Source organism: Convolutriloba macropyga, chromosome 13 (assembly GCF_964194025.1).
Source record: "Convolutriloba macropyga chromosome 13, txConMacr16.3, whole genome shotgun sequence".
In the NCBI taxonomy this organism is placed as follows: Eukaryota; Metazoa; Xenacoelomorpha; order Acoela; family Convolutidae; genus Convolutriloba; species Convolutriloba macropyga.
The window spans coordinates 20,556,550-20,573,404 of record NC_134480.1 but is presented as its reverse complement, the minus strand read 5'-3'; the positions used below and the strand labels follow the sequence as shown (position 1 = coordinate 20,573,404).

The 16,855-nt window shown below is 36.2% G+C and overlaps 1 protein-coding gene across 1 annotated transcript in view; it reads left to right on the top strand.

The window, feature by feature from the left end:
- LOC142351653 (G-protein coupled receptor 183-like) overlaps positions 1-14,386 on the top strand; it is a 34,337-nt gene extending 19,951 nt beyond the window's left edge. The window contains exons 2-4 of the mRNA XM_075403794.1: positions 593-749; positions 12,311-12,487; positions 14,355-14,386. Coding sequence (XP_075259909.1) covers positions 593-749; positions 12,311-12,487; positions 14,355-14,386 — 366 coding nt within the window. The remainder of the gene's footprint in view (positions 1-592; positions 750-12,310; positions 12,488-14,354) is intronic.
- Positions 14,387-16,855: the final 2,469 nt, after the last annotated feature.

Below are 16,855 nucleotides of genomic sequence, written 5' to 3'. Positions count from 1 at the left end.
CTTGACCTTTATAAAAGTTGATAACGATCTTCGGAAATAGTAACATTTAACTGAAATTGAAGAAATTCAAACAGTTACTCAAATTATATACAAACAGATATAAATATGCTTTTTCAATTGTTATTTCACATTAAGTGAAAAATTTGGAGAGGAATAATGGATCTCATGAATAGTTGAATTCTATTCAGTTTGATAAAATTAAATGGCCTAATTGTCTGCGCATGTTATATCCCAAATAAAATTTGACAATTTTTAGAACTCGTATGCAGCTCATTCTAAATATAAACTTTTTGTTAAAGGCACTGGTATCAACATACCAATTAATAGCAGAATTTTATCAAATATAGATTAATGGAATATATTTTAAACTCAATGTTTGCTTTATCTTTTTGTTGAAAAGTTAGAATTTTCTCGAAATTGAGGAACCATGAAAGATATGACTGTTGGTCTGATTTAAAAAAATGATCTATATATATCCTAAATAAATGTTGATTTGACTATTTTATATAATAATCAACTGGCGGAAATGCCTGTGATATAATGTGCTTTGTGGGGCAAAATAGATCTAGTTTCGAACTAATATCCATTTCAGGCGAAAGTTACGAAGTACTTGTTCGGAACCATGATTGGATTCTGGTTGTCAATGGTTCCAATTCCAGTGGCAATGCTTTTGAATGCGGAGCATCTGAATTGGGTGCCCAGTTTCTCAGGCTGTGGAGTCTACATCAAATCTGACAAACTCAAAAGATGTAAGTCATTTCTAACTTTTTCTAAGAGTTTCCTTGAGTATGAATAAACCCTTGTCCAAACTAAAATATGCAACAATTTTAAATTAATTTTGTGGAAATTTTTAAAAACTTACTTTATTTATTGAGTTTGGTGGGAATAAAAGGTATTGCCTGATCACAACGAAAATTGAAAGAGCCAAAAACGAATAATTATTTAAGAAAAAACAAGCTAGCCAAGGCAGTTCGTGGCTAGATATGGTCTGTATGCGTCCTAAAATTATCATTTTTCGAAAGAGATGGTTACTTAGAATAACACAAATGTTATCATAAAATTTGTATCAAGTAACCGTCAAAAACTTTTAAAATTTGCTCGTTAAAAGAAACATAGTTTAAAGTAAACATAGCTCGGTGTAATTTCCCGGAGCGCATCGTCAGAGAGATTCAGTACTGAACCAGAAAAAAAAATCATAATGGTTTTTAGGCGGGCCATTACTATGTTCAGGTCCGAGATTTCACTGTTTAGTAAGATTTTAGTAAGACAAGATGAGTCATCAACTGACTTTCGTCTGAACATGAATTTGTTAATTCGGTTTGCGGTCTGGGCATAAACAAATTCTGTCTGCCCTGGTTATGGCCATATAAAAATGCCGCTTGGTTTTGATATGCGCATAGCGTACATAATTACCCGCGCTTTCGCGCTTCTATTTGCTCAAGAGCCAATTATCTCGCGTCTCTCTCTCTCTCTCTCTCTCTCGCTCGCTCTCTCTCTCTCTCTCTCTCTCTCTCTCTCTCTCTCTCGCTATCTGTTTTGATCTTAATTAAAAATACATGCGTTTTCAATATACATGAATTTATATCAAGTTGCAGAACTTGTTCTGCGTAAAAATTCAATTAATAGGCTCCGAAACTATGATTAAAACTATATGATTATAACTATGCTTTTGAGTTATAGTTTTTGAGTTTGTCTCATGCATTTGATTAATTTGAATTGCGGTCATTTGAATTGCGGCTCCTTGAATTGCGGCTCCTCCGACCTCCGACCTCCGTCTCCGACCTCCGTCTCCGACCTCTAAATTCTTCTCCCGACATCAATGTCCGGCAGGATGGCTGGTGTGAATAATGTTTATGTAGGTCCATCAACGTGAACGGAAGGTCGAAGAGAATAACTTCCAACATCGGGAGGTGAACGCCTGAAATAAATAGATCAAATTAAATGAAATAATTGCCATGAGGGGAGGTTAACTGACCACTAAGCTGGGGGGGGGGGGCTAAAATAGGAAAGACTAAGCTGGGGGGGGGCTAAAGAAGGAAAGATTATGCTAGGGGGACTAAGCTGGGGGGGAAGGAGGCTAAAGGTCAACTTCATCTGGGACCTCAACTTGACTTGAATGACAGTAATTGTTCAGACGAATATCTGACATGGTCTTTGCTTCTTTGGCTTCTTTAACCTTGACTATTATCGATCTCAACCATTGGAAGTAATCAATGATTGTTTCCTTTTGAATAACTCAGCCACTTCAGAAGTTCTATTATGTGAAAAATACATTCAGTAACTATTTCCATTATTTGAGATCAATAAGAATCAAATTTAATGAAAACCGTTTTTGGATTAATTATCCCAAGCAGCAAATTCACTCCACACGTTATGATAGTTTCGTGGAAACAAAAGTCAAATCGAAAATCAGTCGCCCTTGGTGAACAATAACTTAAGGTGAACAAATTAACAAAAACAAAGCAACAATCAAATCTGAAATACAACATATGAGTCTACCATTGAGTCTACTATTCAGACACTGGAAAAAGGTAAACGGAAACAGACTGATAAACACAGGGATTGACACCCCACGGGCGAAGCCCGATGCTTGCACTACTACTTCTACTACTACAGCACAACTTATTTTGATATTATTAATTCTGACTCGCACATCGACATCCGCCTCCGACCTCCGACCTCCGACCTCCGCCTTCGACCTCCGACCTCCGACCTCCGCCTACGACCTCCGCCTCCGACCTCCGCCTCCGACCTCCGACCTCCGCTTCCGACCTCCGCCTCCGACCTCCGACCTCCGACATCCGCCTCCGACCTCCGACCTCCGCCTCCGAACTCCGCCTCCGCCTCGGACTCCACTGCAAAGATGCAAATGCACCAATATATGGTATAGTTGGAGCTAGAATAGCTTTTGAGGGTATCGCCATATTAATAAGTTCAAGCATGATATCAGCTATTCGAAATTTTCAAAACTTGCTGTGTTCTTTGTATGTACAGTCTGTTGATGAGAGAAATGTGAAACATTCTGTGCAGTGCTGACCAAGAATGTAAATGAGACTGTGAAGAAGAAGGGCAGACTGGGATGTTGCTTAATCGACTCTGGGCAGACTGGCAAAGTATTTATACTGCTATTTGTCTGGTACAGTACTGGTTACCATTGAAAGTCAATGCTACAGCGCTGAAACTCACTGTGAGCAAGGTCCGGATTCAACATTAGGAAATTGAAAGTCAAAAAAACTAATAGTGTGGAAGAGTACCGATAAAGTTTGCCTTAGAGTTTAAATTGACGTTGTGGTTTTTAATGTTTCCCTCAAGCTGTCAAATGTTTTGAAAAAATTTTCCCCTGTGTCTAAAATAGCCATGTTATCACGAATGAATTTGAAAAAAATGCTTTGAAGGCGCAATTAACCAGCAATTTATTTTGCTTCCAAATTTTTCCTGAAGGTAAGCAAAAAAGCTTGGTGAAATCGTTGATTAACGCAAAAAATAATTGTATTTCCGTAAGTATTTCGTAATAAGACCAACCTAATGAACAACGTAACGAAAAACCAAAACTCAAACTTTATGGTATTTTAACTGCCGTTGTTTTTAATTTTTTTTTTAATGTGCATCTTATTGATCCACTGCCTTCAATACTACTATTAACTTTTTTCTCTCTCGATACTTTTTTTCTCCAAAACATGATGAAATATAAATTTTAATTGTTCCGACCCAAATTAGTTGAGGAGGGAGGAACTATATATTCAACTGCGTTTTTTATTAGGTCAGATTTTGCCGATGAATATATTCATCGTACAGGATTGTGAGCGCTTTCCAAGTTTGTCAAGCGTAAATTTTCAAACCTAAAAGATTGCTTCAATTTCGCTCTTTACGAAGAGTTACGGAAGTTTTAAATGTGAACGTGAGGTTCCTTCGTTGTTTTGTTCACAATTTTCGTAGTTTTTGCTGAAATTTTAATCAATTTTCGATCAAAAAATGAAAAATCGTTAATTCTAGTCTCAGATTTTCACATGTATTGATTTTTTGTATTTTTGTGACCTTCTGAATAATGACAGCTTTCAACGGTTTTGTATGGAGGTATAAACAAAGCCAGTGAGCGATTTCAGTTGTCAACTGATTGCATTCTTGACTTAGAATTAAAATGTTTTGAGAAAGTGTAAACGTTTTTTCTAAATTTGCCGGTTTTGGTTTCTGTCTACTTGCTAATTATTTTCAATAAAACAGGTTCCATCTCTTTTCAGCTGAAATGCAAATCATTTGCTTTAGCTTATTTTCCATTTGATGCTTTTTGACTTTTTCATTCCTTTTTTTTTAAAAAAAATAGATAGACATTGAGTTTTGGTCCTAAGTAATGCTCATTGTTTTTATCATCACTGGCCAACTGATGAGTTTTTGTTTCCTTTGGATGGTGGTTAGAGTTTAAAGCTTTTTTTAAATGGATACACCAAGTAGGTCGGAACATTATGTCGAGGTGCACATCATCGATCCTTCTTTTTACGATTCGAACTTCGTTTAGAGTTTCATTTAGAATTACATTTTAACTGGTATAAAATTGACATTTTTCTTTTTAAAAGGAATGTTTTCATTATTTTTCATTTTATTCAAATATTGTTGAATCAAATCGTTCAAAAAGTGTACAACTGATTTATACTGGGTAGCCGGTGACCATACTTATAAATCAAAAAAGGACTTTAATGATCAGATCAATTTGTTTACATCTTTCCTCGATTAAGTTGTAAAAGTTTCTTTAAATTGAGCTTTTAGATAAGTAATTTTAAAATATAACACAGAAAATTTCGATCTAGTTTTCAACTAATTGCGCCTAAAACGTAGCCGTCTAAGTTTTACTTTAAGAGCAGTTTCAAATTAAAGTGAAAATCTTTGCAATATTGGACAAAAATTTCAGCTACCCTTTGTTTTCCAAAATTTGAAATCTTTGATGACAGCTTTACTATTCTATATTCTCCTTCAATCAACTTAATGCGTTTATCTGTCTCATTAAAGTTTGACAATATCAACCCGAGTCGAGGTACATTTGTTGGAAATGCGGTGAAAAATATTGGCCTCGTATTTCTTACATCCTTTTGCGGTGAATGCGATGAAATATATTTTTTCACCGCGTTCTCCGTATTCTCATAAAGAAGACACTTCCATACAGGGATTCTAACCTCTTACCTCCCCCAGGTTGAGGTCCCAGACCGTAAATTGATATGTGCAGACCGAAATGAACGCACAAGGGGGTGTCGTGCGTTCAAAATTACACGGTCTGGAAATACGAATGAACGCACGATAGTCTGGATATAGCCAACTTTGAACGCACGATTGTCTGGACACAGGCAATCTTAAGCGCACGAGTCTGGACATACTGACCCTGGAGCGCACCAAATTTTTTTGAATTGATAAAAGATTAACAAAAACAGATGAGCTCACAGATGTTTGACTAAGCAATCTTACTAGAACGCATGAAAATCTGGTCACATGTAACTTTGAACGCACGAACATCTAGACATAGTGTCCTTTGAACGCACGAAGAACGCACAAATATATTTGAACGCACGAATATCTGGACATAGTAACGTTCCGTCTGGTGCAGTTTGGACATAGACACGTCTTGTCTTGGACTGTCTGGACAAATGGACTTTTGGTCTCGGACCTCAACCTGGGTACTGCATGTCTTCAACTTCTTATTCCACTGCGCCAACTGCCATTAAAATCAAAAATATTTCTTGTGAACTTAAGTAAACATTGGAAAACAAATGCCGTGAATTTTTGTAAGAAATGCCGGGAATTTCGCGGCGAATTTTCGTAAGAAATGCGGTGAAACGTTTTGAGTTATTTATTTCATCGCAATTACCGCATTTTTTACAAAAAATTGCCGCATTCACCGAATTTCTTACAAAAATTTACCCTAAAACCTCGAATCAGGAATTGAGAGGCCCATGTATATCAGCTTTTCATCTAGGAACCTGATTTCGATAGAAGAAAAAAATTAACTTTACAATTGATACAATTGATCCAATGCCTTGTAAGACTCCCAGTTTAATCAATCTTATTAAAATTCCGGTGTCATTACCTCTGACACAAGAGATATCGTTACGTGATTCGTAATTCTCCAATTCACTTCAATTGAATACAAACCATATATACAAGAAACTAATTTGAAAAATTCCGTTTAAGCATTTTGCCTCAAACAATATGTTTATTCCTACTCAGTTTAACGCTGGCTCGTGTATGTAAAATTGGTACATTAAAAGTTTCGAGTTGTTATCTTCATTTCAAATTAAGTTCAAATCTATTTAGTCTTTGTAATGTTTGCAAATTATAACCATTATTGGAGCATTTAACCAGATAAGGCCAGATGAGCTATCCGGTTGCGGAAAAAACCCTCGGAAAAAACACCCACTTCATTTTAGATAGGAAATAAACCCCCACGGAAATAAACCCCCACGGAAATAAACCCCCACGGAAATAAACCCCCAAGGAAATAAACCCCCACGGAAATAAACCCCCACTTTACTATTAAAGAGTTTATTTCCTAGACCCGCGCTATCTCATGACTCAATTATGAACTGGACGCGAGATTGTCAATAAATGTCCCAGGCCCTGATTTCATAACTTTTGACAAAGTCTTTCCTTGACTTGAATTTGGTTTTAAAAACGTTGATCATTGATCACAAAACTTTTTTACTGAAATCGTTCAATACGTTTTACAAAATTTTGATTCTTTGAAATTACGAATTGTTTGGAATTTTAGAAAAGTCCTTAAGTTCAAAAAGTATTTTGCTTTTCAATAATCTAACTCAATATATTTTCCCTACTTTTTTATGAAAGAAAGTGCTATGAGACTGTTTTGCTGCATAAACGAAATTATGATTGTGATAACCTCATGAAAAGAAAAAATATGCAAATTCAAATATATCTCAAATATGTATCCACATAAAATTCATAAGAAAATACGTTTATAAAATTTACACATATGCGAATGTCAGTCAACTTTTTAGTTTTCAGAGCGACTACGCGAATGCATCTTGCGGTTCCCACATTCAATATCAAGTCTATGAAAAATAGAAACTTATTTTTAGAAAAAAATCAGTTACGCATGCTGTAACAAGAGCTTTTTCATTTTTGTGTAATCATTTTTAATTAAAAGCATATAAATCAAATGCTTTGGTGGCAATTGAAGGCAACGGAATGTTTTTTTGCATTAAAAAAACTGTGGCAAAGCTTTTGCTCCTTCTAATTGAAAAATAACTCTACTGCGGATGGTGCTCATTTTTCTCGAGTAATTTTGCTAAAATTTGTCATTGTTTCTCTCAATTGCTGTTTAAAACGTGTGCACGAAACATAAGCAAAATAAAATCTTGTGGCTGAATAATTGAACAAATTACTAATTTGTTATTAAGCCGGGCAATCACAAAGTAGCGCCGATGGACAAAATGGATCTCGAGAAAATCTGGTTTTTGAAATTTATCTTAATTGAAGATTAAGTCAAACATTTGTGCTATTTGCAGCAGATTCTGCAAATCCTCAGAGCCTAACAGGTCTGATTCAGAAATATTCCAGAGGCCAAGTCTTGACAGAGATGCAAGGAGTACTCAAGATTTTGGACCTCCCAGTTTGAGGTGCCATCCGGGAGTGACCTCTGATCAGACCAAGTCCAACGCACACGGTGTGCTCCCAGACCAAAATTACAGGGTCTGGGATTCGATTCGAGTGCACAATAGTATGATCAGAGGTTACTTCGGTCTGGGGATGGTCTGATCAGAGGCGGATTCCAACGCACATTAGTCTGATCAGAGACCATTTTAGGCGGATTTTTTTTGTTTTATTTTATCGAGCGATATTGTCTCTGCCAAGAGGCAATGAAAAGCAGCATTCTGACCACAGACAGATCTAGAGTCTGACGTCTTTGATCAGAACCAAAGGCGTCCAGTTGATAGAACATGCCAGTCCCCTTACTGGAAATTTTGGTTAACTGTAGAATACGACGTTCTATATGGAAAGCTGTTTAAACTCATCCATAAAATTCAAAATGTGCACTAATGTATACTAAATACATTTTTCCTCAGCAGTTAGGTTTTATTTTCTTCAGCAATAACACTTTTAGAATGGTCTTTTTTGATGAATTTAATAATTTAATAACCCAAACAACAATTTTTATGAAATGAATGTATTATAACAAAATTCGTGCGGTGAGGTGGTTTCGAGCCCACAATAGTCCGCTCAGGAGTGAATTTTGAACGCATAATAGTCTGATCAGAAGTGATTTTGAGCGCACAATCGTTTGGACGATGGTCTGGGTTTGGTCTGGGCCATGGTTGAACAATCGTCTGGACAATGGTATGATTTTGGTCTGATCAGAAACAGTTTTGAGCGCACTTACAGTTCACATGGTGTTTCGGGCGCACTTTAGTCTGATCAGAAAATACTTTGGTCTGGGATGGTCTGATCAGAGGTTTTTTTTGTCTTGCACAGTCTAATCAGAGGTCACTTCCGGATGGCATCTCAAACTGGGCCACCTCGGCAAAGAGAGGACATGACCTAAGTGTTTCCGGGTAGAGTAAAACCCCAGTGTTTTGTTTCTCAAAGCAAAGTTAAGCTTGATAACTCGTAAACACGAGTTTTTTGTCAGGGTTGAGGTTATCTGAAGCAAAACTTAGACTACTATAAGTTAAAAAGCAAAACCAACAAGGTTTGTTGATGAAATGGCCAAGATGTTGCCGTTCAGAAGTCAAACAATGGCTTTTGTAAGTTGTTCATTATGTAATAAACCATTTGTGGTAAATGAAAAGAAGAAGCATCACCAATCTTCTATATGATTAAGGATGGGAATATTTAACACTAAAGAACAAATCTTATCATGTCTGCGACATGCAAGTCTATCTAAAAAAAACAGGTTTGGATAGCATGGTTGTATCATCTAGAATTTGTACTGAGCTTGGTGAATCTCATCTAGATTATAAATTAAAAAATTGCTAAAACTGCAATGGTCATAGAAAACGTTTCTGGGGTCACCTACGCGTGACGTTGTTAAAACGGAAGCAAGCACACATAAAAACAATTAGCAGTTGTAAAGACTAAAGACTTACAAAAAATTTTGAGCACCTGGGAGAGACTTTCTTCACAACCACGGCTTGAACAACATCAGAACCAAACATTTGACAGCTGTGAGGGATTACAAATCTCCTGGCAGAAACCTTGACCTCTTCAAGAAAAGGTCACGAGAAGCTGAAACAGATGATGAGGCAGTGCGTTCTTTCTATGATGAGGCACGCAAAAATACTAATGTATTACCAGTTGTGTGGCAAAAAAAAATGAAAAAAGAGCAATGAGACTTTGCGTGGAATTGAAAGTCTATATCAATGGCAAGATCACGAATGTGAACAACACAATACCAGACAGAGAAATAATACTCCTTAATATTCACGAGGCCTCTTTTTACGGCAAAATTGACCTCTCAGAGGCCTATGATCAAATTAAACTTGACAAGGAGTTAAAGAACAAATTCACAACCAACACATCTCAGGGACTGTTCAAAATGGGGCCGAATAACTTAAGAATGGAAACAAGTCTTCCTAAACCTTTCACAATTACGTCAAATCAACGCTCAATTTTTGATTTTCAGTTGAAATGCTTAACAGGAGAGAAGGCATATGGCGCAGATGTATTGGGGAGAACAGTTTTTGACGAAAACGAATGTGACAAGGATAAAGTCTGCCGAGCAAACACAACGTCTATTTTGCTCAGAGTTTTCTGGTGACCCAAGCAGAAATCAGAATACAACTGGGAACAAACTCCCTATTCCGAGACACAGTGAAGAGAATCAAGCCCCGCAATTGGAAATAATGTTCAGATGCGAATGAAAATTTGAACAGCAAAAATATGCTTTGACCTAACACAATGGAATCATCTTCAGAGAAGTTGTTTTTTGTAATCCATAGAAACTATGACATTTCTTGTTGTTGACGGATATGAGACACATTTAGAAAAAACTGAAGCATCAATCACAAAAATAGCACAGTTGCTCGACGTAGACTGGGGTTACATTAAGGAACGAAGCAACAACTTAGTAATTTTTATCGTAAGTTCAGGTTGGATAGAATCATTCTCCGACCAAGATAGAACATTAAAAACTTTCATATTTTAAAAATAATAAATCAACAAAACTCTGCAATAGTGGGAAAACTAAGGCTTTCTTATCTGATAATGTTCCTGAAATTTACTTTGTTGATAATAGAGAATGGTGCCAACCCTTTTGTATTAGGAAAATGGAATCGCCTTTCTATTACCCAAGAATGAATGGACTAGCTGAAAGGGCAGTTCACACAGTAAAGCAGGCATTTCAAGCGTGGAGTTCCACTCTCAACATGTCAATTGGAGCAAATTTGGAGCATTCTTGCAAGGAGCCTTGATGACATATTGCAAAAACTCAAGGACGGGTGCCAAAAATGCAGTTGCACTACTACTGGGTCACAGAGTGAGACCAGTACCAGCAATAGTTGATTTGGACTTTACGGCAACTGCTGCTGATTCCGGCATCTTTTTTTATCAGAAAAGGCTTCAAGACTTTAGTTCCTTCGTAAAACCTAAAAATTCGAATACAACTATTCTAGTGAGCGATAGTCAACTTGCGAGACCAAAACACGACAACGTGAAAACCGAACCAAGAATCGTTGAGACAGTATCTCGATTAGAATGGACAAAGATTCGAAAACAACCATATTAATTTTAAGATTCTACCCTGTCAAACCTAATTAAAAAGGACGGACGATGTGATGGTTTAAAAACTTATTTTGAAAGTTTAGAAGTTAATCTTTTTTAAAGTTTCATAAAGAAAATGAACAACTTATCTGATGAACTCTATTGATGTGTACTAAATAATGACCAAAAAACTTACTATGAATCTAAATCAATTTTTGTATTGGCAATATCATTATCCTATGGACATATCAATCAGATGTCTTAAATTAAACTCTCCCACTGAGATCCGAGTCTAACAACTAGTACTAATTTCCAACCAATAAACTCGATGTTACCAGTGCCATATACTTATCTCATGAAATATAAGGAAAACAAAAGATCTCGGATTTCGAACTAAAATTTTTTTGCATGTAAATTATTTTAAATTTATTTAAATTTTTTATTATTTCTCTGTATGGTTTTTTTTACAGATAAGCGCCATAAATATAATCTAATACTTGCGTTTTTTTCGTTCAAAACTTAATTCAAAAACTCAACTTATTGAATTTTTTTATTGGTAGAAAAGTTTTAGTTTTCTCTGGGAACAAAACGCCTATATGTGTCATATGTCACAGTCGTCCACAAATGTCCAAAAATGTACGTAAAGATTCTAGACATCTGGAAATAATGCTGCAAGTCTTCTGAGAAAATCCAAGTCAATTCAACTTTTGAACTAACTATGGCGGGACACTCAAGGAGAGCTCAAAACATTTAATTTCAGAGAGTTTAATTATGAAATGGAGGCGCAAAATATCTCTTCTGAGAACTTTATGTCATTTTAATTGTTCGTGACTCGTAGCATCATCGTCCTGCTGGCGTCAAAAAAAATGTACACCGATTTTTTGTAAAAGAGTTGTCGCAACTGTACGTTTGGAAAAGTTCAAACAATTTACAAAATTCAAACCGTAAAACAACCCACTTTTATCTTCAATTATCGATTTGATCAAAACTTTTTTGTTCCGTAAATATTAGAGCAACGACTTAGTTCATGGTACCTGCGAAGCACATCGATCCAATATTGAAAAACGGGGTCTTTTATAGCCCCCCCCCCCCCCCATGAAAATATAGCCCCCCCCCCCATTATTGTGCATTTACCATGATTCGGGGGGGGGGGGGGGGGCTATAATGGGAAAGACCCGAAAACGTAAACTCATACTTTTTACAACATAAATTCGATTTTTCTTCTTTGAGCCAGCTGAAATGAAAACCTCAACTGCAGAAACTTCCAAGCCAAACTGAATTTGAACCACTTCAATTTTGGGGAGAACAAGTGCAAAAATGAAAACAAAAGCTAACAAGCTAAAATGCACATTGTCGTCATCAAGGTCACAGGTTTTTTATTTATAATTTGGTTTCGATGCAGAACTGGGCACTAACCTGTGTAATAACTTTTGGATCTATTCTGTTTTGCACCCCCCATGCTTAGTGGGCTTGTATTTTTACGCCCCCAGGCGCACGTGCTATATTTTTTTAGAAAGTAACGTGCTATATAACAACATATAATTTGTAACTAGGGGCTTAAAAAACACTGGGGGGAAACAGAATAGATCCTAACTTTTATTAATCATTTCAGTCCTGCTACTTGGGCTGTACGGGGTCAACTACATAGTTCCAGGATTGATAATAGTGGTGTGCTACATCACAATAGCCCTAACTATCAAAAGGAGTGCCCGAAAGAGGGCTCAATTAGTACTGGCTACAAACACTGTCACTGCAGCAGCTAATCCATCTGGACACGCTTCAACGGGAGGTAAGTTTTTAAATTCTAATTGTTCCCTTGCAGAGTTTCAGGTATTTTCAAATCAAATTGACGGATATTAAAGCATCAATCTGTTTTTGTAATCGCATGAAAAGAATAGTAAATTCATAGTCTGTCCCGTAAACTTCGAAAAACGCTATAACAGAATTGGGTATCAATGTGGCCATTTGATTACCCAACACATTTCGCCTTAAAATTGATTTCGTCATTTTTTTGTTATAAATTTGAACTTCGACCTTTGAACTCGTTCCAATGCTTTTTGAAATATTTGCTCACTTCAGCTTTATGGGGCAGGCAAAAGTTCGTTTTAGATTGTAGTTTCAAAACCCACGCACATATTGTAAGACCTTTTACAAGACAAGATTGTGTAAGTTTTTACTCGGGACCCAGTTCAACCACAATACAACCTTCCTTGACTTCATTCACGGTCATATATGATCCCCGGTAACCATACAAGGTCATAAATGATTTGTATAATTTCATGGTAATCATACTAGTTTCGCACAAAAAAATACTGTAGTTGTAAGCAACTCCTACTGTATCAGCTACCAAGCTCAATCATTAAAAAAAATAAGCAGAGTCACCTAAACGATGAGATGTTGATTTTCAATTTTCCCGGTAATCATACAAGGTTATATATGTTTGTTAGATAGTAGGTCACCTTGTTTTCTATAAAAGTGCCGAGGCCGGATAGACCTACGCTGATTTTTTTGATATCATCGCAATTGCACAATAGTCATATACAAATTTTGCGCAACCGTACAACTTCCATATTTACTCCCAGAGCCATACCAGGATAATTTAAGAACTCTTCGCCATAGTATAGGGTTCATTTATGACTTCCTCGCAACCGTACAAGGGTCATATATGATTTCCTAGGGACAGTACAAGGATCAAATATGGTTTTCCGGATTCCAAGCAAGAATTTTACATGAATTTCTTGAGTTCATACAAGAATCATTTATGATTTCCTTGTGTTCGAAAAAGAATCATGTATGATTTCTTTGATTTCATACAAGAAACATAAATGATTTTCTTGATTTCATTCATATTCGGCTGGTAATTTGTGCAAAATAATGTCCAATAGTGTCATACCTTTAAATCATGCACGGATCAGATATGATTTCCTAGGTTCCGCGCAATGATCGTACTAGGAAATACGTTATGATTTATATGACATCTTATTTACCCTTGTATGGAACCAAGGAAATGGCGACTCGGGGACGTCTCTTTAGCATATTTTCAGAAAATAAGCAGTTTTGAATTCAAAAGTGGTTACTCTAGTCATAGTACGGCCTTGTAGGGGACAACCAGTCCAATTCAATAAAAAAAATGCTAGAAAGGACTTTTTTAACAAGATATTTAGGAAGTGACTATCTTTTTAGCGTTTTGGAACATTAATGAACGTTTTGACCATTATTGTCAGATGAATATTTTTGATCGTTTTTTCGACTTCAAAGCGCACAAAAAAATTTTAACAATGGGCGTTGCTTCTGAATTTATTTGAACAAAATATCTTTTTTTAACAAATATTTTTCAAATATCACAAAATTATTTTATAGTGTTTGTTTTTTATTTCAAATCGCCTGATCAGAGTGAGTTTAATTTTTTTTTCTATCAGAGTCCAACAAGAGTTAAACTGAGGTTTACTTTTTTAGAAAGCGACTGAACTGACATTTAACTAAACTTGGTTATGTTGACTATGGTCATCAACAAGTCAAAAGTTTCATGAATCACATATCAGCGTCAATATAGTTTTTCAAACCATGTGCTTCTTGCAATTTGCTTTTGCGCTCCACATATTGGTTGGGTAAGAACTCATGAGTGAAGGAAATATTTTATGTTGGATATTTTTTAGGATTGCCACTTAAACAGGTATCAACTCAATGATGAGCAAAACTATAAATTGTTGGCAGTCAAAATTGTCTAATGCAGCAGGGGTAAAGATAATTGATAATTGCGTCCCAATCGGAATCGTACGCCCCCGATTACTAAGAAAGCCAATGGCTTCGATCATGTGTTTATAGGTTTCTCCAAGTTACATTCTTGTAAACATTCAGTTCAGAGCGTTTGAATGATGACGCATGTTTTTGCCAGGAATCTTCTTGCAAACATTTTACAAGATCTGAATATGCTCATCACTAGGTCTCCAGAGTCTCATTTCTCAAAATTACTACCACTCCTCCGTCATCGGTTTTATCAGAGCGTTCAGAATTAACTTGTCCCATATATTAAAATGATGTTAAAATAAGTCATTTTTTGTGTAAGAAAACTCTCAAAAGCGCTTATGCCGGTCATAGAAACGTAAGGGCGATGACCCTTTCTCCTAGTTTTCGATTAAGTGGTATGCAATTTGGATAACATTTTCTCATAAAAATAGTTAACATTTTCCAACTGTTTGCAAATCTAAGGATCAAAGTTTGATCTTATTGTGTCACACATGAACTGCTTATTGCCTCAATCGTTCCTTAATTGCGGCCTTCCTGTCATTTCCTGTAGTTATTGGGTAATTATTTTGTTAATTGGGTGACAGGGGACCGAATCATTGTTGCGCATTTTTATTAGTAATCCCTGAACTATAATAGTACTTGGGGTCATCGGTGATGCAAATTGTTAATGTTTATCTAAATGTTATTTAAAGAAACCATAAGAACCAATAGTGGAGTATATTTTTGAACGACTCCATTTTATTGTGCTTGGACTGTTGTGACTTATTTAAAAACTATGGAAAGACGCTCAAAAAACTTGTTATGTCTTATTTTGCAAGACATCTGCAGTTTGTGGAGTCAACAATGTACCCAAAAACTGCATTTCACATTCACAGTTGAGAGCACATGTGATATTGATTAATTTTTTCAAAGTAAACTTTTCAGTGTGTGAACCCAACTTAGTGGGTGCTGTAGAATTTTGTATTTTTGTCGTTAGAAGGCTTCTAACTGGGGACTGGCTAGCGCCCAAAACTCTATCAAAATTCCGAAAGATTTGTTTGGTAGTTCCTCTTGTTGTAAGGAGTGTACTGTGTTGTCCCCAAAAATTGTTGCTCTTTCGGCTGCTTGAAAACTTCCCTCTAGATAATTGAATTAATAATCAAAATATGTAATACCAGCAACAAATAATGTTATAGCCAGAGACAGTTAATTGAGTAAGTTCAACAATCAAAAGGATTTTTTCTATCAAAATTAATTAATGATCCACACTAAATCAAACCAATTCAATCAATCTCTCCGCAAGTATCCACAAATCCGTCACTCTACTTCTTTTCACCGATAACTGAAATAAGTTCTGCCTCCCAGTAGCTATGTTACTGGCCAGAAACTTATAATCTTCGCAATCAACAATTTTGAAAAACGTTGCAGTTCCACTCACTGCAACTGCCAAACTATGTTCTTTCGCAAATAACTCACTAAACAACTACAATTTTCTCCCTCTGAGAATCAACTGCTCCACTTGAGCTTTCTCTCTCACGCTTTTACTGACGAACTGCTGTTTCTCAGCCTCGTCAGTCTTTCTCTCAGGCTCGCTCTCTCGCGTCTGATGGTTTTTCTTGTTCTTAAGGGTACTCAACCTTATCAGTTTTTATCAGTAAAACGTAACGTGTCGTTCCTTTTCGAACAATTTGACCTAACGTATAAGCGTATTAGTGGTTGTAGGATATTGTCTATGCGCTGTAGTTTATCTAATGTAAATGTTTGCCTAAAATGACCGGAAATTTGCGAACAACTCGCTTTGATAAGTTCAAGATGCAACAAAACTTATAATTCATGTTCAACAGTTCTTATACAAGTACATACACTCTGTTTTATCCGTTTTCATGTTGCTAAATCTTGCCTGATTTAACCCAAGAATACGTTTGCTCCCCTGTGGTTCTGAGAATATTGTGTTTTAATGATCTGTCAATCATTTAAAAATCAGGGAAAACATAGTTCTTTCTGCCTTTTTCTTTGTTTACTTTAAAGGCCAAAAGAGCGGTTTCGGGTACCGGAAAAAGCCCGTTGTTTTTCTCAATGTGTAGGGAATTGCCCTGGGAGTGATCAGTTAAAATTTCATGGTGATCAGACTTGAGGAAGTAGGGTTTTCAGGACTTGCGGGGGGGGTCGCAAAAATATGGACGCTTGGTTTTGCAAATTTTGAGTTTCTCTCTATCAGAAATTCCTTCAAACAGCCATTGTGCTCTTTTGGACTTATCAATCTATTCTCTAGAACACTTCAGGGCAATAATTAGTCCCATCTCATACATTGAACTCACTTCATAACTCGTTTTTTCCACCAAAAATTCTCTTTTGCAAATGTTTAGACCTTTTCAACCTCTAATACTTTAGTTACCGCTTTTTCTTGACAACAATGATTTCCTACAATGTG